General features: G+C 46.2%; 1 protein-coding gene across 1 annotated transcript; it reads left to right on the plus strand.

The window, feature by feature from the left end:
• Window positions 1-235: 235 nt before the first annotated feature.
• On the plus strand, window positions 236-12,296 carry LOC144676002 (beta-1,3-galactosyltransferase 5-like). Its single transcript, XM_078536525.1, has 3 exons — window positions 236-371; window positions 499-670; window positions 11,441-12,296. The coding sequence occupies exons 1-3, from the start codon at window positions 236-238 to the stop codon at window positions 12,294-12,296; spliced, it is 1,164 nt and encodes a 387-aa protein (XP_078392651.1).
• The last annotated feature ends 11,838 nt before the right edge of the window (window positions 12,297-24,134 follow it).

A 24,134-nucleotide genomic window follows, 5' to 3' on the forward strand; every position in this document is an offset into this window, starting at 1 on the left:
CATGTCACCTACATTTTCAAAAATATTTTCTGAATCGTTGTAATCCCTGGGATCTGTTCCTGTGAAGTTATGATATAAGAATTCTACAACATAAACCGACCACAGGAGAATGAAGCTGCCGGAGATGGTGAAGTGTAAAATCACAGACCTCCTCCTGCTCTCCATCTCTGGGTCACTGCCATTCTCTCCCTGGCTCTGACCCCTCAGTCCCTTACGGACTCGACTGGACACTAAAATGTGTCTGACGGTCAAAGCGTTGAGTAACAGGATGAAAGCGAATGGAAGCAGTGGAGTTAAAGCCGTATTGAACCAGTCAAATCCAATCCATCCAGGCTCAGTGAAATATTCTGCCTTTACCTCACAGAACCATGGTACGTGTTCAATTGTCCATTGGGGTTCAAGTGTAAAGTAGTACGGGAAATTTTTTAAACAGAGCAAAATGCAGGTTATTGCTAGAACCCCAGCCGCAGTTTTCTCAGTGCAATATTTTGTTTTCAGTCTCTGGCAACAAATCGGTCCAAGGTGAAGGTGACGGTGAACCAGACAGAACAGTCGGTAGCTGCCCGATTGAGGACATTGATCACACTGCATACTGGGGTAATGTCCAGGAAAGAGCCCGGGAAATAATAATAACTGATCCTCCACAGTATGACATCAGTGATAATGAAAAGTAGATCCACCATTGCCATGGCCACCAGGTAGCGAGTGGTACAATTGGAGAGGCCGCATTTTCCCCGAGCCAGGGTCACAATCGCCACTACATTAACTGTAAGAAAAGGGGGGAAGCAAGTATAAATCAAATTAAAAGATTTTTGTCTTATTCTGGACAGTAAGGATAGGGTTCAATTTCCAAATCTGGATAAGAAGCTAAAATTTAAAACATTTCATTGCCGACACCAACCCTTTCCTGACCAACCCGCATATGGGTTTACCAGATTGGGGACAAGAGCGTGGACAGACAATTATCAGAATTGGTGGCTTGTTAATTAACCTATTTTTTTATGAACTTTTTATTTAAACCTTTTTTCGGGCTTATGACTGACCGGTCTGGTTCCTTCATTAGGCCACGCACAAAGACACCCAGAATTGGTGATTGGTTTCTTGCTCAGGGACTGGATGCCCCATCTATGGCAGGATTAGGGTTCTAGCTTTCAATAAAGTTTTACTGAGCCATAAGCAAAAAAAAAAAAGTTTTTAAAAATCTGGGTTTCACATCTGTAGCAAGGCAATTGAAATAAAACCCCACACACAGTAGATCTTACACTATTGCAGATCATTCATTATGCAACAAGCTTGCATAATTACGTGTTTTCGTGTCTAAAGACGCTGAATCATTGACAGGAATTATAGAAACATAGAAACTAGGAGCAGGAGTAGGCCATTTGGCCCTTCGATCCTGCTCCGTCATTCGTCATGATCATGGCTGATCATCCAACTCAATAGCCTGCTCCCACTTTCTCCCCATATCCTTTGATCCCTTTCACCCCAAGAGCTATATCTAACTCCATCTTGAAAGCATACAATTTTTTGGTCTCAACTACATTCTGTGGTAGGAAATTCCACAGGCTCACCACTCTGTGGCTGAAGAAATTTCTCATCTCAATCCTCCCCATATCCTCAGACTGTGACCCCTGGTTCTGGACTCCCCCACCATCGGGAACATCCTTCCTGAATCTACCCTGTCTAGTCCTGTTAGAATTTTATAGGTTTCTATGAGATCCCCCCTCATTCTTCTGAACTCCAGCAAATATAATCCTAATCGACTCAATCTCTCCTCATATGTCAGTCCCGCCATCCCAGATAAGGAGACCAAAACTGCACACAATATTCCAGGTGTGGTATCACCAAGGCCCTGTACAATTGCAGCAATACATCCCTGTTCCTGTCCTCGAATTCTCTGGCTATGAAGGCCAACATACCATTTGCCTTCTTTACCACCTGCTGTACCTGCATGCTTACCTTCAGCGATGGTGTACAAGGACACCCAGGTCTCGTTGCACATTCCCCTTTCTCAATTTATAGCCATTCAGATAATAATCTGCCTTCCTGTTTTTGCTACCAAAATGGATAACCTCACATTTATCCACATTATACTGCGTCTGCCACGCATTTGCCCACTCACTCAGCTTGTCCACACTGAAGCATCTCTGCATCCTCCTCAAAGCTCACCCTCCCACCCAGCTTTGTGTCATCTGCAAATTTGGAGATATTACATTTAATTCCCTCATCTAAATCATTAATATATGTTGTGAATAACTGGGCTCCCAGCACCGATCCCTGCAGTACTCCACTAGTCACTGCCTGCCATTCGGAAAAAGACCCGTTTATTCCTACTCTTTGTTTCCTGTCTGCCAACCAGTTTTCTATCCACCTCAATACACTGCCCCCAATCCCATGCACTTTAATTTAATTGACCCCTCATACAAAAAAAAATCAGTTACAGACCTGGATGATTCAGTCCGCGCAGAGCAATGTCAGAGTGATCCACAGTTCCCACAATCTTACAGGGACAGGTATTCACAGGGAATCATGGTGACTGGAGCCAGGTTTTTTATCCCCCTCCCCCCACCGCCCCACCCTTGGCCCACGCTCAGAATAATTCTACACCGGCTCTCATGTCGGAGGATTGCCTGCAATGAGGTCAGGTTCACCAGCACCAGACATACCACAAGAAACAATAACTTAGCAGCTCCTGTGATATGCCGAAAAAGTTTGACCTTAAGTTTCGGGCAATGGGATAAAACTGCTGAGGCTGCTCAGGATATTTGAATTAAAGGAGTTGGGGCAATGCCCGGGTAGCTCGATGACGGTAAAATCTATATCAGCAAGTAATCTTATCAGTCACAGAGCAAAACATGAGACCAGCTCACACACAGATTAACACGACTTCACCGCTTTACAGTCACTTACCAGGAACACCGATGACAGCAAGGATGGCATAGTATATTTTTATGACATTGTTAAATGTTTCAAGCATGTTCCCTGTAACGTGATCTGCCCGTCCGTGGTGCAGAGGCAAACTCTCAGTATTCAGCTTTGACTCAGTACCTTTCCAGACCCTTTCATTTGTACCCTGTGGGGTTTCCATAGGGAGACTGGAGTTGCAACATCAGCCAAGCTAGATTTTTTTTTTAAATGAACAGACAGATGGCAGCAATTTAATTCCCTGACGTTGTAGGATAGATTCGGCACTGAGAGCCAATTAGGCAATTCTCATCACGCTAATTAACTAGCACATGAACGAAAGTTGCATTCTTTCTGAAGTAGCATTGCCAGCTAAAAGACAACCAGTTCCATCTCTAGACCTCACACTCGTTCGTAAATATCACTCACTCTATTGCAGCACTTCAGTGATTTATTACATTCAGATCAGCCCAGATCTTATTGAATAGCACAGCAGATTTGAGGGGCCGATTGGCTGACTTTTGCTGCTAATTCGTAATCTCATATATAAATTCCAAATGTTGGTATGTCTTGCTCAGTGTTCTTCCTTTACGCCCTTGTGTTATGACTGCCCTCTTGGTCACGAAGAGATATTACCGCCTATAATGTGAATGGAAATTATTTCTTGAACTGGAATTGTAGCGGGGTGTGTGCCTATGTGTGTGTCTGTGTGTATCTTGACTGGGTTAAAACCTGCTAGTCTGGGTGCTTTGATAGTGGGGGTTGAGGCCTACGTGTCAGTAGGATTTGGGGGTTCAGTGATAGTGGGATTTGGGGATTCAATGATAGTGGAAAGTCAGGCCTAAGTATTCGTGGGATTTGTGGGTTCAGTGTAAGTGGGATTTGTGGGTTCAGTGATATTGGGATTTGAGGCCTAAGTGTCAGTGGGATTTGGGGGTCTCAGTGATAGTTGTTTGGGGTTCAGAGAGATTGCGGTTTCAGGCACAAGTTTCAGTGGGATTTGGGCGTTCGACGATAGTGGAATTTGAGGCCTACGTCTCCATTGGATTTGGGGGTCCAGTGATACTGGGGTTGGGCCCTATGATTTAGTTGGATTTGGGGGTTCGGTGATAGTTGGGTTGGAGGCCTAAGTTTTAGTTGGATTTGGGGTTCAGGTGTTAGTGGGATTTAGGTGTTAGTGGAATTTGTGAGTTCAGTAAAAGTGCAGTTTGGGGCCTAAGTGTTAGTGGGATTTGGGGGTTCAGTGTTAGTTGGATATCGGAGTTCAGTGTTAGTGGGAATTGGGGGCTCAGTGATAGGGGATTGAGGCCTAAGTGCTTGTGGGATTTGTGGGTTCAGTAATCGTGAGGTTTGGGGCCTAAGTGTTAGTGGGATTTGTGGGTTCTGTGAAAGTGCGATTTGGGGCCGAAGTGTAAGTAGGATTTGTGGGGTCTGTGTTAGTTGGATGGGGGGTTCAGTGGGGATGGGATTTGTGGGTTCAGTGTTAGTGGGATTTAGGGATTCATTTGGATTTGTGGGTTCAGTGTTGGTGATATTTAGGGTTTCCGTGGAATTTGTGTGTTAAGTGAAAGTGCGGTTTGGGGCCTAAGTGTTAGTTGGATTTGGGGGTTCAGTCTTAGTGGGGTTTGTGGGCTCTGTGTTATTGGGATGTGCGGGTTCCGTGTTAGTGGGATTTGTGGTTTCTGTGAAAGTGGGATTTAGGGGTTCCATGGGATTTGTGGGTTTAGTGAATGTGTTCAGTGAACCCCTAATTTAAACAATTAGGCCTGAAATTGTGATATCACAGAACCCACAAATCCCACTAACACTTATGCCCCAAATCTCTAACACTGAACCCCCAGCTCCCACTAACACAGAACCCACAAATCCCACTAACACAGAATCCAGAAATCCTACTAGAACTGAACCCACAAATCCCACGGAACCCCTAAATCTCACGGACACTGAACCCACAAATCCCACTGACGCCCTAAATCACACTAGCAGTGAACCCCCAAATCCAACTAACACTTAGGCCTGAAATCGCGCTATCACAGAATCTACAAATCCCACTAACACTTAGTCCCCAAACCGCGCTTTCACTGAACCCACAAATCCCACTGAACCCCTAAGTCCCACAGACACTTAGGCCTCAAACCCCTAACAACAATCCCCCAAGTCCAACCAACACTGAACCCCCAATTCAACTAACACTGACCCCACAAATCCCACTAACACTTAGGCCTCAAACCCCTAACACTGAACCCCCAGCTCCCACTAACATTGAACTCCCAAATATCACTAACACAGAGCCCATAAATCCCACTAACACTGAACCCCCAAATCCAACTAACACTGAACCCCCAAATCCAATTAACACTGACCACACAAATCCCACTAACCCTTCAGCCCCAAACCGTACTAACACTGAACACACAAATCCCACTGGACCCCTAAATCCCACTAAGATAGAACCCACAAATACCACCCCCTCTGAAACCGCCAAATCCCACTAACACTTAGGCCTCAAACCACACTGTCACTGAAACTACAAATCCCACTAACACCTAGGAACCAATCCACATTTCACTGAACCCAGAAATCCCACTAACACCTAGGATCCAAACCGCATTTCACTGAACCCAGAAATCCTACTGAACCCCTAAATCCTACTAACAATGAACTTGCTGCTCTTCGATATTGAGGGAGTCTCGCTGCTCTTCGATGGAGAGAGAGTCATGCGGGCTTCGATGGAGATAGTCAAGCCTGCTGCTCTTCGATGGAGAGAAAGAGTCTCACTGCTCTTCGATATTGAGAGAGTCTCGTTGCTCTTCAATGGAGAGAGAATCGCGCGGGCTTCGATGGAGATAGTCAGGCCTGCTGCTCTTCGATGGAGAGAAAGAGTCTCACTGCTCTTCATTGAAGGCAGAATCTCCCTGCTCTTCGATAGATGGAGAATCCCGCTGCTCTTCGATAGATGGAGAATCCCGCTGCTCTTCGATGGAGAGCGAGAGTCTCACTGCTCTTCAATTGAGAGAGAATCTTGCTGTTCTTTGATGGAAAGAGAGTCTCGCTGCTCTTTGATAGAGAGAAAGTCTCGCTGCTCTTTGATGGAGAGAGAGCCTCAGTGCTCGTCAATAGATAGGGAATCTCTGCTCTTCAATGGAGAGAGAGAATCTCACTGACCCTTCGCTGGACAAAGAAGGTCTCACTGCTCTTCAATGGACATAGAGAGTCCTGCTGCTCTTCAATGGAGACAGAGTCTCACTGCTCTTTGATGGAGAGAGAGAATCTCACTGACCCTTCGCTGGACAAAGAAGGTCTCACTGCTCTTCAATGGACATAGAGAGTCCTGTTGCTCTTCAATGGAGAGAGAGAGTCTCGCTGCTTTTCGATGGAGATAGGTAGAGCATCTCGCTGCTCTTCAATGGAGGAAGTGTCTCGCTGCTTTTCGATATAGAGAGTGCCTCGCTGCTCTTTAATGCAGAGAGAGCCGCACTGCTCTTCAATAGAAAGAGAGTCTCACTGCTCTTCAAAGGAGACAGAATCTCGCTGCGTTTCAAAGAGGAGAGAGTCTCACTGCTCTTCGATAGAGGAAATGTCTCACTGCTTTCGATAGAGAGAGTTTAGCTGCTCTTCAATGAAGATAGAGTCGCACTGCTCTTCGATGGGGAGAGGGAGTCTCGCTACCCATCAGTGGAGAGAGAGGAAGTCTCACTGCTCCTCGATGGAGAAAGATAGGGTTTGCTGGTCTTTGATAGAGAGCGAGAGAGAGAGTATCACTGCTCTTCGATGGGGTGAGATCTCACTGTTCTTTGATAGTGAGAGTGTCTCACTGCTCTTGGACATAGAGAGAGAGTCTCGCTGCTCTTCGATGGAGACAGAGTCTCACTACACTTCGACGGAGAGTCTTGCTGCTCTTTGATGGATAGAGAGAGACTTGCTGCCCTTGGATACAGAAAGCGAGACTTGCTGCTCTTCAACAGAGGGAGAGAGTCTCGCTGCTCTTCGATGGAGAGAGAGAGTCTCCCTGCTCTTCAATGGGGAGAGAGCCTTGCTGCTCTTCAATGGAGAGAGAGAGAGAGTCTCGCTGCTCTTCGATGGAGAGAGTCGCACTACTCTTCGATGGAGAGAGTGAGTTTTGCTGCTCTTCGATGGAGAGAGAGAGACTTGCTGCTCTTCAATAGAGAGAGAGAGTCTTACTGGCCTTCGAGAAAGAGAGAATACCGCAGCTCTTCAATAGAGAGAGAATCTCCCTGCTCTTTGATAGAGAGAGTGTCTCGCTGCTCTTCAATGGAGAGAGAAACTCCCTGCCCTTCAATGGAGAGAGAATCTCCCTGCTCTTCGATGGAGAGAGAGAGAGAGAGTCTCACTGCTATTCAATGGAGAGAGAGATTTGCTGCTCTTCGATAGAGAGTCTTGCTGGCCTTCGAGAGAGAGAGAATCCTGCTGCTCTTCAATGGAGAGAGAATCTCCCTGCTGTTCAATGGAGAGAGAGTCTCGCTGCTTTTCAATGGAGAGAGAATCTCACTGCTCTCCAATGGAGAGAGAGTCTCGCTGCTCTCCAATGGAGAGAGAGTCTCGCTGCTCTTCAATGGAGAGAGAATCTCACTGCTCTTCGATGGAGAGAGAGAGAGAGTCTTGCTGCTCTTTGATGAAGAGAGAGAGAGAGAGAGAGTCTTGCTGCTCTTCGATAGTCTCGCTGCTCTACAACGGGGAGAGAGACTTGCTGGTCTTCAATAGAGAGAGAGTCTCACTGCTTTTTGATGGTGAGGAGTTCTCGCTGCGCTTCGATAAATGCAGAGTTGCGCTGCTCTTTGATAGAGAGTGTCTCTCTACTCGTCGATGGAGGGAGAGAGAGCATCTCGCTGTTCTTCGGTAGAAATAGATTTTCACTGCTCTTTGATAAAGTGAGAGTCTCGCTGGTCTTCGATAGAGAGTCCCACTGCTCTTCAATGGACAGTCTCACTGCCCTTTGATAGAGAGAGATAAAGTCCCGCTGCTCTTCAATGGAGAGTCTCACTGCTCCTCGATAGGGAGAGAGGGAGTCTTGCTGCTCTTTGATGGAGAGAGAGAGAGAGAGAGTCTCGCGGCTCTTCGATGGAGAGAGTGAGACTCACTTCTCTTCGTCGGAGAGAGATAGTCTTGCTGCTCTTTGATGGAGAGAGAGAGTCTCGCTGCTCTTCGAATCAGAGAGAGTCTCGCTGCCGTTCGATAGAAAGGGTCTAGCTGTTCAGCAATGGTGAGAGATAGAGAGTCTCAGTGTTCTTCAATGGAGAGAGAGACAGCGAGAGTCTCGCTGCTCTTCGATAGAGAGAGAGAGTCTCGCTGCTCTTTGGTGGAGAGAATGTCTCACTGCTTTTCAGTGGAGAGAGAGTCTCATTGCTCTTTGATGAAGGGAGTGTCTCACTGATCTTCAATGGAGAGAGTCTCGCTGCTCTTTGGTGGAGAAGGAGAGTCTCACTGCTCTTCAATATTGAGAGTCTCACTGCTCTTTGATATTGAGAGAGTCTCACTGCTTTTTGATAGAGTCTAGCTGTTCTTCAATGGAGAGAGAGAGAGAGAGAGTCTCACAGCTCTGCGATGGATAGAGTGCCTGGCTGCTCTTTGATAGAGAGAGGGAATTTCGCCGCTCTTCGATAGAAAGAGAGTTTCGCTGATCATCGATAGAGGGAGAGAGTCTCGCTGTTCTGCGATAGAGAGAGAGTCTCACTGCTCTTTGATGGAGAGGGAGCCTTGCTGCTCTTGGATGGAGACAGAGAGAGAGTCTCACTGCTCTTCGAAGGAGAGGGAGTCTCACTGCTCTTTCATGGGGAGAGAGAGTCTCGCTGCTCTTTGATGGAGAGGGAGAGTCTCACTGCTTTTCGATATTGAGAGAGTCTCACTGCTCTTTAATATTGAGAGAGTCTCACTGCTCTTCGATAGAGAGAGTCTAGCTGTTCTTCAATGGAGAGAGATAGAGAGCTTCAGTGCTCTTCAATGGAGAGAGAGAGTCTCACAGCTCTGCGATGGAGAGAGGGAATTTCGCCGCTCTTCAACAGAGAGTTTCACTGCTCGTCGATGGAGGGAGTCTCGCTGTTCTGCGATAGAGAGTCTCGCTGCTCTTTGATGGAGAGAGAGCCTCGCTGCTCTTGGATGGAGAGGGAGAGAGAGTCTCGCTGCTCTTTGATGGAGAGAGAGAGAGTCTCACTGCTCTTTGATGGAGAGGGTGAGAGAGTCTTGCTGCTTTTCGCTGGGGAGAGTCTCATTACTCTTTGATCGAGAGAGTCTCGCTGTTCTTCAATGGAGAGTCTCACTGCACATTGATGGAGAGAATGTCTCATTGCTTTTCAATGGAGAGAGAGTCTCGCTGTTCTTTGATGGAGAGAGAGTCTCACTGCTTTTTGATCGAGAGCGTCTCGCTTTTCATCAATGGAGGGAAAGAGTCTCACAGCTCAGCTCTTCAATGGGGAGAGAATCTCGCTGCTGTTCGATCGGGATGGAGTCTCGCTGCTCTTCGATGGAAAGACAGTCTCACTTCTTTTCGATGGAGAGCGAGAGTCTCACTGCTCTTCGATGGACAGAGGGAGTCTCACTGATCTTCGATGAGAGAGAGTCTCGCTGATCTTCGATGAGAGAGTCTTGCTGCTCTTCGAGGGAGGATGTGTCTCGCTGCTTTTTGATAGAGAGAGAGAGCCTTGCTTCTCTTCAATGGAGAGAGTCTCACTGCTCTTCGAGAGAGAGAGAGTCTCACTGCTCTTCAATGGAGAGTCACACTGGTCTTCGATAGAGAGTCTCACTGCTCTTCAATGGAGAGAGAGAGCGCACTGCTCTTCAATGGAGAGAGAGAGTGCGCTGCTCTTTGATGGAGAGAGAGACCCACTGCTCTGCGATAAACAGGGAGTCTTGCTGCTCTTCAGTGGAGACAGAATTTTGCTTCTCTTCAATGGGGACTCTTGCTGCTCTTTGATGGAGAGAGTTTCACTGCTCCTCGATGGAGAAAATGTCTCGCTGCTCTTCAATGGAGAGAGTGTTGCTGCTCTTCGACGGATTGTCTCGCTGCTCTTCGATGGAGAGAGTGTTGCTGCTCTTCAATGGAGAGATTGTCTCGCTGCTCTTTGATGGAGAGAGCCTCCCTGCTCTTCAATGGAGAGAGAGCCTCGCTGCTCTTCAATGGAGAGAGTGTCTCACTGCTCTTCAATGGAGTGTCTCGCTGCTCTTCAATGGAGAGAGTGTCTCGCTGCTCTTCAATGGAGAGAGTGTCTCACTGCTCTTTGATGGAGAGAGTTTCACTGCTCCTCGATGGAGAAAATATCTCGCTGCTCTTCGATGGAGAGAGTGTTGCTGCTCTTCGACGGAGAGATTGTCTCGCTGCTCTTCGATGGAGAGAGCCTCCCTGCTCTTCGATGGAGAGAGAGCCTCGCTGCTCTTCAATGGAGAGAGTGTCTCACTGCTCTTCAATGGTTTGAAAAGGGTCCCTGCATTCAGCATATATACTGTATATGTTTGCAGCAAATACCTTCTTTATCCAATAAATTTTAAACCACAGTTGGTGAGCTATGTCACAGTGCAGCAGCTGTTTGATGCAAATTCTTTGTGAGATTGGCACCTGTATCACACAAACATCATCTGGAGGAACTTTTGTTACCTATAATATTTATAATTGATGGGAAGTCATTAACAGTAAGGACAGGGTACAGTTTTTACGATGCACTTCAACCACACCCGTTCTTGTTTACTGGCACCGAGCAGAGAGTGAGGTTGTGGGATTCATTATAGGCAAGAATTGAACTCCGGGTTTGTGTGCAGTTGTTAACAAGATTGTTCGTGTATACATTAATTCACCGTTAGCATCGAACGCACCTCGACCAAGACAAATCCGGTGGTACCAGTTAAAGGGACCAGTGACCCTGATACCTATCACCGTACACAGGGAGTGACGAGTCTCTTAGGTATGTGCTTGTGCGAAAACTGCTCATGCTGTCTTATGTCCAGCTCTTTCTCTGTTTGTTCCTACCTTTCACTGAACTTTTTGTCAGACTGAAGCAACTCAGTCACTAGATGTTCTGTGCCAGATTCCTGTAGATGTTTTGAGTGCTGCAATTCCTCCTCAGTTACTGTGTGACAGACCCAAGGGGCTGAAGAACCTCTTCCTGTTCCTGTGTAATAGGCTTTCGGGGCTGAATGACCTTCTCCTGTTCCTCTGTAACAGGCTCTAGGGGCTGAATAACCTCCCCCTGTTCCTGTATAACAGGCTCTAGGGGCTGAATTTCCTCTCCCCGTTCCTGTGTAATAGGCTCTAGGGGCTGAATAACCTCCCCCCGTTCCTGTGTAACAGGCTCTAGGAGCTGAATGACATCCTCTTGTATTTGTATCCCAAATCCAGTCAAATAATCTTAATCTGGAAAATAATTCCTCTTGCATTTTCTGGATTCCACCAAACCCAACTTGTTTATTTTATGTTACAGGTGCTTCAGAGCATAAGGATATTTTATCAAAGAAGCTTTTGTTTGAAATCATTTCTCAAAAGGAAATGGTCGTATGTTGTTGCCCCCTTGTTAATCTTTCCTCTGATCAGATACTTAAGCCAATACGGTGTTGAACATTGGCATTCTGCAAAGTTAAATGACCATTCCTTCCTCATGCTACCCAACAGCAGCTGTGACACCAGTCCCCCATTCCTGGTCCTTCTGGTCACCAGTGCCCAAGACCAGTTGGAAGCTCGCTCGGTCATTCGCCAGACCTGGGGGCGAGCGCGGACAACCCATGGCAAGAGGGTGGTGAGCTACTTCCTGCTCGGGTACAGCCGGGAGCATCAGGAGCAGCTGCTGAAAGAAAGTTCACTGCACAAGGACATCATCCAGAAAAATTTCACCGACACATATTACAACCTGACCACCAAGGTGCTAATGGGCCTGGAATGGGTGAGCCGATTCTGTCCGTCCACCTCCTTCGTGATGAAAACCGATTCCGACATGTTTGTCAACACCGATCACCTGACCAAGCTCTTGCTGGGAATGAATCACACGGATATCTTCACTGGCTTCATCATGTGGAATTCTGGACCTATCAGGGAGAAATTCACTAAATGGTACCTCAGCGAACAGGAATATCCTCAGGAAACATACCCACCATTCTGCTCCGGCACTGGGTACATGCTCTCGGCTGATGTTGCCCACCGAGTCTGGATTATTTCCAGGACGGTCCCCCACTTTAAACTGGAGGATGTTTACGTCGGGCTGTGCTTGGCGGAGTTGAAGATTACACCAGTGGAAATCCACTTGGAGCAGAAGTTCTACAATTGGAATGTGAAGTTTTCTGTTTGCGGCTTCCGTAAACTCATCACCTCTCACAGGGTGAAACCCTACGAGCTGCTGATCTACTGGAAAGCACTGGAGGATGCAGCAGACGAGGCCTGTTCGGGAGATGGGTGAAGGGGCCATCTTGAAGAGGCTTTTCACTGACTATCTTTGCAGGGCAACAGAAACAGCGTGCTATATGGAAGTCAATTACCCAACTAAACTGTGTAATCTGGTCTGCTTATATACATACATACGTACATACACAATTTGTGGGTTCGGCGTTAGTGGGATTTAGGGGTTCAGTGGGATTTGTGGTTTCAGTGAAAGTGCGGTTAGAGCCCAAGTGTCAGTGGGATTCGTGGATTCTGTGATATCACGATTTAAGGCGTAAGTGTTAGTTTGATTTGAGGGTTCAGTAGGATTTGTGGGCACAGTGAAGTGCCATTTGGTTCCCAGGTGTTAGTGGGATTTGTGTGTTTACTGTCACTGGGATTATGGGTTCGGTGGGATTTGTGGGTTCAGTGAAGTGCAGTTTGAGGGTCTCAGTGGGATTTAGGGTTCAGTGTTAGTTGGATTTGTGGGTTAAGTGTTAGTAGGATTGCGGGTTTCAGTGGGATTTTTGGGTTCAGTGTTAGTGGGATTTGGGGTTCAGTTGGGTGGGATTTGTGGGTTGAGTTAAGTGCAGTTTGAGGGTTTCAGTGGGATTTGGAGTTCAGTGTTAGTGGGATTTAGGTGTCAGTGGGATTCGTGGGTTCAGTGAATGTGTGGTTTGGGGCCGAAGTGTTAGTGGGATTTGTGGGTTCAGTGATAGCGCGATTTCAGGCCTAAGTGTTAGGTGGATCTGGGAGTTCAGTGGGATTTGTGGGTTCAGTGGAAATGCGGTTTGGTTCCTAGGTGTTAGTGGGATTTGTAGTTTCAGTGTCAGCGGGAATGCAGGGTTAAGTGGGATTTGTGGGTTCAATGAAAGTGCGGTTTGGGATCTAAGTGTTAGTGGGATTTGTGGGTTCAGTGAAGTGTGGTTTGCTTCCTAGGCATCAGTGGGATTTCTGGGTTCAGTGAAATATTGTTTGGTTCCTGGGTGTTAGTGGGATTTGTGGGTTTAGTGTTAGCAGGAATTTGGGGTTCAGTGGGATTTGTGGGTTCAGTGAAGTGCGGTTTTAGAGTTTCATTGGGATTTGTGGGTTCAGTGAATGTGTGGTTTGGGGCCTAGGTTTAGTGGGATTTGTGGGTTCACTGTTAGTGGGATTTAGGGGCTCAGTGGGATTTGTGTGTTCAGTGAAGTGCGGTTTTAGGGTTTCAGTGGGATTTGTGGGTTCAGTGAAGTGCAGTTTTCGAGTCTCTGTGGGATTTGTGGGTTCTGTGCTAGAGGGATTTGTGGGTCCAGTGGGAATTGTGGGTTCAGTGAAGTGCGGTTTGGTTCCTATGTTTTAGTGGGACTTGTGGGTCCTGTGATAGCGCGATTTCAGGCCTAAATGTTAGCTGGATCTGGGGTTACAGTGGGATTTGTGGGTTTAGTGAAATTCGGTTTGTTTCCTTGGTGTTAGTGGGATTTGTGGGTTCGGTGAAGGGCACTTTGGTTCCCAGGTGTTAGTGGGATTTGTGGGTTCAGTTTCTGTGGGGTTTAGGGGTTCGGTGGGATTTGTGGGTTCAGTGAAGTGCGGTTTTAGGGTTTCAGTCGGATTTGTTGGTTCAGTGAGGTGCGGTTTTTGAATTTCAGTGGGATTTGTGGGTTCCGTGAATGTGTGGTTAGGGGCCTAAGTGTTAGTGGGATTTAAGGGTTCAGTGAAGTGCGGTTTGCTTCCTAGGCGTCAGTGGGATTTAGGGGTTCAGTGAAAGTGTGGTTTTGGGGCCTAAGAGTTAGTGGTATTTGGGGTTCAGTGGGATTGGGGTTCAGTGAATGTGTGGTTTGGCGCCTAAGTGTTAGTGGGATTTGTGTGTTCAATGTCAGTGGGACTTAGGGGTTTGGGATCTCTGGGTTCGGTGTTCGGGGGATTTAGGGGTTCAGTGGGATTTGTGCGTTCTGTGATAGCGCGATTTCAGGCCTAAGTGTTAGTTTGATCTGGGGGTTCAGTGGAATTTGTGGGTTCAGTGGAAATGCGGTTTGGTTCCTAGGTGTTAGTGGGGTTTGTGGTTTCAGTGTCAGCGGGAATTCGGGGTTAAGTGGGATTTGTGGGTTCAATGAAAGTGCAGTTTGGGATCTAAGTGTTAGTGGGATTTGTGGGATCAGTGAAGTTTGGTTTGGTTCCTGGTTGTTAGTGGGATTTGTGGGTTCAGTGTCAGCGGGAATTTGGGGTTCAGGGCGATTTGTGGGTTCAGTGAAGAGCGGTTTTAGAGTTTCAGTGGGATTTGTGGGTTCAGTGAACGTGTGGTTTGGGGCCTGAGTTTAGTGGGATTTGTGGGTTCAGTGAAGTGCAGTTTGCGAGTCTCAGTGGGATTTGTGGCTTCCGTGCTGGAGGGATTTGTGGGTTCAGTGGGAAATTTTAAATTTTATATCTTCCATCAATTCTCCTCAGTCCCAACTGCTCCAATCTTTCCTCATTACTGAAGTGTCTCATCCCTGGAACCATTCTGGTAAACCTCTTCTGCACTCCCTCCAATGCGTTCACACCCTTCCTATAATGTGGCATCCAGAACTATGCACAGTACTCCAGCTGAGGTCTATAACCAGTGTCTTATATAAGTTCATCAGAACCTCCCTGCTCTTGTACTCTATTTCCCTATTAATGAAGTCGAGAATACTGCATGCTTTAGAAACAGCTCTCACTACCTGTCCTGCCAACTTCAATGGCTTATGCACATATCTACCCAAGTCTCTCTGATCCTGCACACCCTTTAGAATAGTATCCTTACAAGAGAGTTTCATATTTTTGGGATAAAATACTTGAGGAAGGATCTGAAGGGCTTTGGAGAGGGTGTGAGATTGGACTGGCTGGACCGGCATCAGGGAGGAGAGACCTCAGTTAATGTGGAGAGACTGAAATCTCTATTAAATCTCCTCCTGAGAGCAGAGAAGACTAAGAGGAGATTCAATGGAGGCATTCAACATCATGAAAAGTTTAATGGCGATTCCACTGGCAGGATTATTGCTGACCAGAGGACATAGATTGAAGATAAAGGCTAAAAGATCCAGAGATAAGGAGAAGTGATTCTCCGCAGCGAGATGTTGTGAACTGGAACCTGCTGTCTGAATGGAGCGGACAAATAGGAATTGAATAATTAGTAAAGGCAAAAAATTCCACCATTCTGTTTCCCAATTCTTCCCTTGGAACTGCTCGTTGCGTAAAGTACTGACTCCCTCATACCTATTCCTACGACAATCTGATAGTGATCTCCCTGCACCAGATTGAATGTAGTTTATCAGCTTCTACGGGAAGGGATGGCTCCAGGGCAAAAAACTATTTTAGAAAAATATCCCTGTGCAAATATGTTCCCTGCTTAAGGTTTCATTTAGCAGTTTTGGATCCCAGGTCCATGAGATTTCGGTTTGTTTCAAGTGGACCTCAATCGCGCCCTCTCATCTCTGAACCTGAAGGTCGTGGGCCTAGGAAACTATTCGAGAGATTTCAGCCCCATGACATAGCGCTTACCACTTTGGCTCCAGTTATGCATTGCTCCCTCAGTGCTGGTCCTCTGACACCGCAGCACTCCCTCAGTACAAACATTCTGACCGTGCAGCAGTCCCTCATTCCTGACCCTCTGATAGTGCAGCGCTACCTCAGCACTGCCCCTCTGACAGTGGAGCACTCCCTCAGTACTGTCACTTCAACAGTGCAGTGCTCCGTCAGTACTGTTGCTCTGACAGTACAGCACTCGGGCAGTGCCAACATTCTAACAGTACACCATATTATTGTACTGTTGCAGCCTAGAGATTGTTTTCATTAGCTAGTATTCCAGAGACCTGGAACTTCAAATCCCATCTGGACACTTTGTAAATAGAAATTGAAGTAATTAAGATATTAGGCAATAAAGGCTGGTATCGGAAGTGGAGGATTTGAAAATATTGCATTCTCATGGAAACCCATCTGGATCACTAATACACTTTAGAGCAGAAAATCTAGTGGCCTTAGCCCATCTGGCCAATCTGTCACTCCAAACCAACAGCAATGTGCTTGACTCATGACTACCCCCTGAATTGCCCTCATAACATACTTAGTTATATTGAACAATGACAGAAAAGCATCAGAATAAGGATGGTGAACTTCCAAGCATCGACCGAGTCACCAGAAATGAAAATGGAGCACACACTGGGTATTGTGGCACGACCATGGTGCTCAGTGGCATAGATTGAGAACAGATCTAGCAGCTCAAAATCAGGCATCAAAACACTGGGTAATAGGACTAATTTGGGATTAATAAGGAGTGTAGGGAAGCAGTGGGTGCAGGCTGTGATTGATTTAGGGGTATGGTGTGAGAGGGGAACAGAGGGATTATTTTGGGTTTGATAGGGGACAGTAAGAAATGAGCAAAATGTTAGGATTAGTTTGGGATTGATACAAGGCTATGATGAGAGAGAGAGATAGACAGTGGAATGAGTCTGGGATTGATACAGGTACTTGATGACAGAGAGAGACAGTGGAATGAGTTTGGGATTAATACAGGGCTATGCTGAGAGAGAGAGAGAGAGAGAGACAGTGGAATGAGTCTGGGATTGATACAGGGCTATGATGAGAGAGGCAGAGGAATGAGTTTGGGATTGATACAGGGCTATGATGAGAGAAAGAGAGAGACAGTGGAATGAGTCTAGGATTGATACAGGGCTATGATGAGAGAGAGAGAGACAGTGGAATGAGTCTGGAATTGATACAGGGCTAGGATGAGAGAGAGAGAGACAGTGGAATGAGTCTGGGATTGATACAGGGCTATGGTGAGAGAGACAGTGACAGTGGAATGAGTCCGGGATTGATAGAAGTCTATGATGAGATAGAGAGTGACAGTGGAATGAGTCTGGGATTGAAACAGGTCTATGATCAGATAGAGTGACAGTGGAATGAGTTTGGGATTGATACAGCGCTATGATGAGAGAGAAAATGACAGGGGAATGAGTCTGCGATTGATACAGGGCTATGATGAGAGAGAGACTGTGGAATGAGTTTGGGATTGATACAGCGCTATGATGAGAGAGAAAATGACAGGGGAATGAGTCCAGGATTAATACAGGTCTATGAAGAGATAGAGAGTGACAGTGGAATGAGTCTGGGATTGATACAGGTCTAAGATGAGATAGAGTGACAGTGGAATGAGTGTGGGATTGATACAGGGCTATGATGAGAGAGAGACAGTGGAATGAGTTTGGGATTGATACAGGGCTCTGATGAGGTAGAGACACAGTGGAATGAGTTTGGGATTGATACAGGGTTATGATGAGAGAGAGAGAGAGAAAGTGGAATGAGTCTGGGATTGATACAGGTCTATGATGAGAGACAGACAGTGGAATGAGTCTGGGATTGATACAGTGCAGTTGAGAAATGTATTGTGGCCCAGGAGAATGATGAACTCCGTCACTGGCTCAGCAGGAAACACAAACCATAAGGAAAGGACTGGGGGTAATCAACAAAGCTTTACAGTTGAATAAAGTCTCTTTAATCACACTCTCCGTCATCTGGGATTGGGGGTGATATATTAACTTGGTTTGAGGAATTCTTATTGGTCAATAAACAGAGATGGGAATAAACTGAATATTTTCGGTTAGCAATCTTTGCGGGGGCGACGCAACATTCTAACAATCACAGAATCCCAGAATAGTAACAGTGCAGAAGGAGGCCATTCGGCCCATCGTGTCTGCACCGGCTCTCTGAGCATTTTAACTTCGTTCCAATCTCCTGCCTGTTCCCCGTACCCCAGCACATTGTTTCTATTTAAATAACCATCCCACGCCCTCTTGAATGCCTCAATCAAACCTGCCTCCACCACACTTCCAGGCAGTGCATTCCCAACCCTAACTGCTCGCTGTGTGAAAAAAACATTTTCTCACCTCGCATTTACTTTGTTTGCAAAACACTTTGAAACTGTGCCCGCTGGTTCTTGACCTGTTGACGATTTTGAATAGTTTCTCCCTATATACTCTGTCCAGACCCCCTCATGATTTTTAAATCTTCCATCAATTCTCCTCACTCCCAACTGCTCCAATCTTTCCCCATGAAACAGCGCTTACCACTTTGGCACCAGTTATGCATCGATCCCTCAGTACTGACCCTCCGACAGTGCAGCACTCCCTCAGTACTGACCTTCCGATCGTGCAGCAGTCATTCATTATTGACCCTCTCATAGTGCAGTGCTCCCTCAGTACTGTCACTCTGACAGTAGAGCACACCATTCCAACAGTACACCATATTATTGTACTGTTGCAGCATAGTGATTGTTTTCATGTGCTAGTATTCCAGAGACCTGGAAATTGAGTTCAAATCCCATCTGGACACTTTGCAAATAGAAATTGAAGTAATTAAGATATTAGGCAATAAAGGCTGGTATCTGAAGTGGAGGATTTGAAAATATTGCATTCTCATGGAAACCCATCTGGATCACTAATACACTTTAGAGCAGAAAATTTAGTGGCCTTACCCCATCTGGCCAACCTGTCACTCCAAACCCACAGCAATGTGCTTGACTCATGACTACCCCCTGAACTGCCCTAACATACTTAGTTATATTGAACAATGACAGAAAAGCTCCAATCAGAATAAAGATGGTGAACTTCCAAGCATCGACCGAGGCACCAGAAATGAAAATGGATCACACACTGGGTATTATGGCACGACCATGGTGCTCAGTGGGATAGATTGAGAACAGATCTAGCAGCTCAAAATCAGGCATCAAAACACTGGGTAATAGGATTAACCTGGGATTAATACAGGAGTGTAAGGAAGCAGTGGGCGCAAGCTGTGATTGATTCAGGGGTATGGTGTGAGAGGGGGACAGAGGGATTCATTTGGGTTTGATAAGGGACAGTAAGAAATGAGCAGAATGTTAGGATTAGTTTGGGATTGATACAGGGCTATGATGAGAAAGAGAGACAGAAGTGGAATGAGTCTGGGATTGATACAGGGCTATGATGAGAGAGACAGTGGAATTAGATAGGGATTGATAAAGGGCTATGATGATAGAGAGAGAAAGACAGTGGAACGAGTCTGGGATTGAGACAGGTCGTTGATGACAGGGGGAGACAGTGGAATGAGTTTAGGATCATTACAGGGCAATGATGAGAGAGAGAGAGTGGAATGAGTTTGGGATTGATACAGGGCTATGATCAGAGAGTGAGAGAGAGACAGGGGAATGAGTCTGGGATTGATACAGGGCTATGATGAGAGAGGAGAGACAGTGGAATGAGTCTGGGATTGATACAGGGCTATGATGAGAGAGACACAGTGGAATGAGTCTCGATTGATACAAGGCTATGATGTGAGAGAGAGAGAGAGAGAGAAAGTGGATTGAGTCTTGGATTGATACAGGTCTATGATAAGAGAGAGACACAGTGGAATGACTCTGGGATTGATACAGGGCTATGATGAGAGAGAGAAACAGTGGAATGAGTTTGGGATTAATACAGGGCTATGATGAGAGAGAGAGAAAGTGGAATGAGTCTGGGTTTGATACAGGGCTATGATGAGAGAGAGAGTGACAGTGGAATGAGTCCCGGATTGATAGAAGTCTATGATGAGACTGAGAGTGACAGTGGAATGAGTCTGGAATTGATACAGATCTATGATGAGTTAGAGTGACAGTGGAATGAGTCTGGGATTGATACAGGGCTATGATGAGAGAGAGAGTGACAGTGGAATGAGTCCGGGATTGATAGAAGTCTATGATGAGATAGCGAGTGACAGTGGAATGAGTCTGGGATTGATACAGGGCTATGATGAGAGAGAGAGACACACAGTGGAATGAGTCTGGCATTGATACAGATCGATGATCAGAGAGAGACACAGTGGAATTATTCTGGGATTGATACAGGGCTATGATGAGACAGAGAGAGAGACAGACAGTGGAATGAGTCTGGGATTGATACAGGGCTATGATGAGAGAGAGAGAGAAAGTAGAATGAATCTGGGATTGATACAGGAGCATGATGAGAGAGACACAGTGGAATGAGTCTGGAATTGATACAGGTCTATGATGAGAGGGTGACACAGTGGAATGAGTCTGGGATTGATACAGGGCTCTGATGAGAAAGAGAGAGAGGGAGACAGTGGAATGAGTCTGGGATTGATACAGGTCTATGATGAGAGAGAGAGAAAGTGGAATGAGTCTGGGATTGATACAGGGCTTTGATGACAGAGAGACACAGTGGAATGAGTTTGGGATTGATACAGGGCTATGACGAGGGAGAGAGAGTGACAGTAGAATCAGTCTGGGATTGATACAGGTCTATGATGAGATAGAGTGACAGTGGAATAAGTCTGGGATTGATACAGGTCTATGATGAGAGAGAGAGAAAGTGGAATGAGTCTGGGATTGATACAGGGCTTTGATGACAGAGAGACACAGTGGATTGAGTTTGGGATTGATACAGGGCTATGATGAGAGAGAGACACAGTGGAATGAGTCAGGGATTGATACGGGGCTATGATGAGAGAGAAACAGAGACAGCGGAATGACTCCGGGATTGATGCAGGTGTATGATGAGAGAGACACAGTGGAATGAGTTTGGGATTGATACAGGGCTCTGATGAGAGAGAGTGACAGTGGATTGAGTCTGGGATTGATACAGGAGTACGATGAGAGAGACACAGGGCAATGAGTTTGGGATTAATAGAGGGCTATGATGAGAGAGAGAGAGAGAAAGTAGAACGAGTCTGGGATTGATACAGGACTATGATGAGAGCGACAGTGACAGTGGAATGAGTCTGGGATTGATACAGGGCTATGATGAGAGAGCGAGAAGGTGGAATGAGTCTGGGATTGATACAGGACTATGATGAGAGAGACACAGTGGAATGAGTTTGGCATTGATACAGGGCTCTGATGAGATGGAGATGCAGAGGAATGAGTTTGGGATTGATACAGGGCTATGATGAGAGCAAGAGTGACAGTGGAGTGAGTCTGGGATTGATACAGGGCTATGATGAGAACGAGAGTGACAGTGGAATGAGTTTGGGATTGATACAGGGCTATGATGAGAGAGAGACAGTGGAATGAGTCTGGGAATGATACAGGGCTATGATGAGAGAGAGACACAGTGGAATGAGTTTGGGATTGCTACAGGACTATGATGAGAGACAGTGGAATGAGTTTGGGATTGATACAGGGCTCTGATGAGATAGAGATGTAGAGGAATGAGTTTGGGATTGATACAGGGGTATGATGAGAGCGAGAGTGACAGTGGAATGAGTCTACGATTGATACAGGTCGATGATGAGAGAGAGACAGTGGAATGAGTTTGGGATTGATACAGGTCTATGATGAGAGAGAGACAGTGGAATGAGTTTGGGATTGATACAGGTCTATGATGAGAGAGACAGTGGAATGAGTTTGGGATTGATACAGGGCTATGATGAGAGAGTGAGAGAGAGACAGTGTAATGAGTTTGCGATTGATCCAGGTCTATGATGAGAGAGAGACAGTGGAATGAGTCTGGAATTGATACAGTGCAGTGGAGAAATGTATTGTGGCCCAGGAGAGTGATGAACTCAGTCACTGTCTCAGTTGGTAACACAAACCCTAAGGAAAGGGCTGGGGGCTAATCAATGAAGCTTTACAGTTGAAGAAAGTCTATTGAATCACACTCTCCGTCATCTGGGATTGGGGGTGATATATTAACTTGGTTTGAGGAATTCTTATTGGACAATAAACAAAGATAGGAATCAACTGAACATTTTCGGTTAGCAATCTTTGCGGGGGCGACGCAACATTCTAACAATCACTGAATCCCAGGATAGTAACAGTTCAGAAGGAGGCCATTCGGCCCATCGTTTCTGCACCGGCTCTCTGAGCATTTTAAATTAGTGCCCATCTCCTGCCTGTTCCCCGTACCCCAGCACACTGTTTTTATTTGAACAACCATCCGATGCCCTCCAGAATGCCTCAATCAAACCTGCCTCCACCACACTTCCAGGCAGTGCATTCCAAACCTCAACTGCTCGCTGTGTGAAAAAAACATTTTCTCACCTCGCATTTCCTTTGTTTGCAAAACACTTTGAAACTGTGCCCTCTGGTTCTTCACCTGTTGACGATTTTGAACAGTTTCTCCCTATATACTCTGTCCAGACCCCTCATGATTTTTAAATCTTCCATCAATTCTCCTCACTCCCAACTGCTCCAATCTTTCCTCATTACTGAAGCACCTCATCCCTGGAACCATTCTGGTAAACCTCTTCTGCACTCTCTCCAATGCGTTCACATCCTTCCCATAGTGTGGCGCCCAGAAATGTGCACAGTACTCCAGCCGAGATCGAACCATTGTCTTATCTAAGTTCATCATAACCTCCCTGCTCTTGTACTCTATGTCCCTGTTAATGAAGTTTAGAATATTGCATGCTTTAGAAACAGTTCTCGCTACCTGTCCTGTCACCTATAATAGTTTATGTACATATACACCCAGGTCTCCCTGCTCCTGCACACCCTTTAGAATACTATCCTTACAAGATAGTTTAATATTTTTGGGATAAAATACTTGGGGAAGGATCTGAAGGGCTTTGGAGATGGTGTGAGATTGGACTGGCTGGACCGGCATCAGGGAGGAGGGACTTCAGTTAACGTGGAGAGACTGAAGTCTCTATTAAATCTCCTCCTGAGAGCAGAGAAGACTAAGAGGAGATTTAATGGAGGCTTTCAAAATCATGAAAAGTTTCATCGTCTCCCCACTGGCAGGAGTTTTTCTGACCAAAGGACAGAGACTGAAGATGAAGGCAAAAGATCCACAGATAAGGAGAAGTGATTCCCCGCAGCGAGGTGTTGTGAACTGGAACCTGCTGTCTGAATGGAGCGGACAAATAGGAATTGAAGAATTATTGAAGGCAAAAAATTCCACCATTCTGTTTCCCAAGTCTTCCCTTGGAAGTGCTCGTTGCGTAAAGTACTGACTCCCTCATACCTATTCCTACGACAATCTGATAGTGATCTCCCTGAACCAGATTGAATGCAGTTTGTCAGCTTCTACGGGAAGGGATTGCTCCAAGGCAATAAACTATTTTAGAAAAACATGCCTGCGCAAACACGTTGCCTGCCTAAGGTTTTATTTAGCAGTTTTGGATACCACACCGATGAGATTTTGGTCTGTTTCAAGTGCACCTCAATCGCGCCGGCTCATCTCTGAATCTGAAGTTCGTCGGCTCAGGAAACGACTCGAGAGGTTTCAGCCCTATGAAACAGCGCTTACCACTTTGGCACCAGTTATGCATCGATCCCTCAGTACTGACCCTCCGACAGTGCAGCGTACCTCAGTCCTGACCGTCCGACAGTGCAGCACTCCCACAGTGCTGACCGTCCGACACTGCAGCACTCCCTCAGTGCTGACCTTCTGATCGTGCAGCAGTCATTCATTACTGACCCTCTGATAGTACAGTGCTACCGCAGCACTGCCCCTCTGACAGTGGAGCACTCCCCCAGTACTGTCACTCCAACAGTGCAGTGCTCCCTCAGTACTGTCACTCTGACAGTACAGCACACCGGCAGTGCCAACATTCCAACACCATACTATTGTACTGTTGCAGTATAGTGATTGTTTTCAGGTGCTCGTATTCTAGAGACCTGGAACTTGCGTTCAAATCCTATCTGGCACTTTGCAAATATAAATTGAAGGAATTAAGATATTCGGCAATAAAGGCTGGTATCTGAAATGACAGATTTGACAATATTGCAATCTCATGGAAACCCATCTGGATCACTAATACCCTTTAGAACAGAAAATCTGGTGGCCTTCCCCAGTCTGGCCAATCTGTCACTCCAAACCCACAGCAATGTGCTTGACTCATGACTACCCCCTAAATTGCCCTCATAACATACTTAGTTATATTGAACAGTGAAAGAAAAGCTCCA

Source organism: Cetorhinus maximus, unplaced genomic scaffold (assembly GCF_964194155.1).
Source record: "Cetorhinus maximus unplaced genomic scaffold, sCetMax3.hap1.1 HAP1_SCAFFOLD_1273, whole genome shotgun sequence".
Classification (NCBI taxonomy): domain Eukaryota; kingdom Metazoa; phylum Chordata; class Chondrichthyes; order Lamniformes; family Cetorhinidae; genus Cetorhinus; species Cetorhinus maximus.

Coding starts and splice junctions, on each gene's coding strand:
- LOC144676002 (XM_078536525.1), top strand. CDS start 236: ATGTGTCTGACGGTCAAAGCGTTGAGTAACAGGATGAAAGCGAATGGA. Junction 372..498: donor CTTTACCTCACAGAACCATG/GTACGTGTTCAA, acceptor TTTTGTTTTCAG/TCTCTGGCAACAAATCGGTC. Junction 671..11,440: donor GACATCAGTGATAATGAAAA/GTAGATCCACCA, acceptor TCCTCTGATCAG/ATACTTAAGCCAATACGGTG.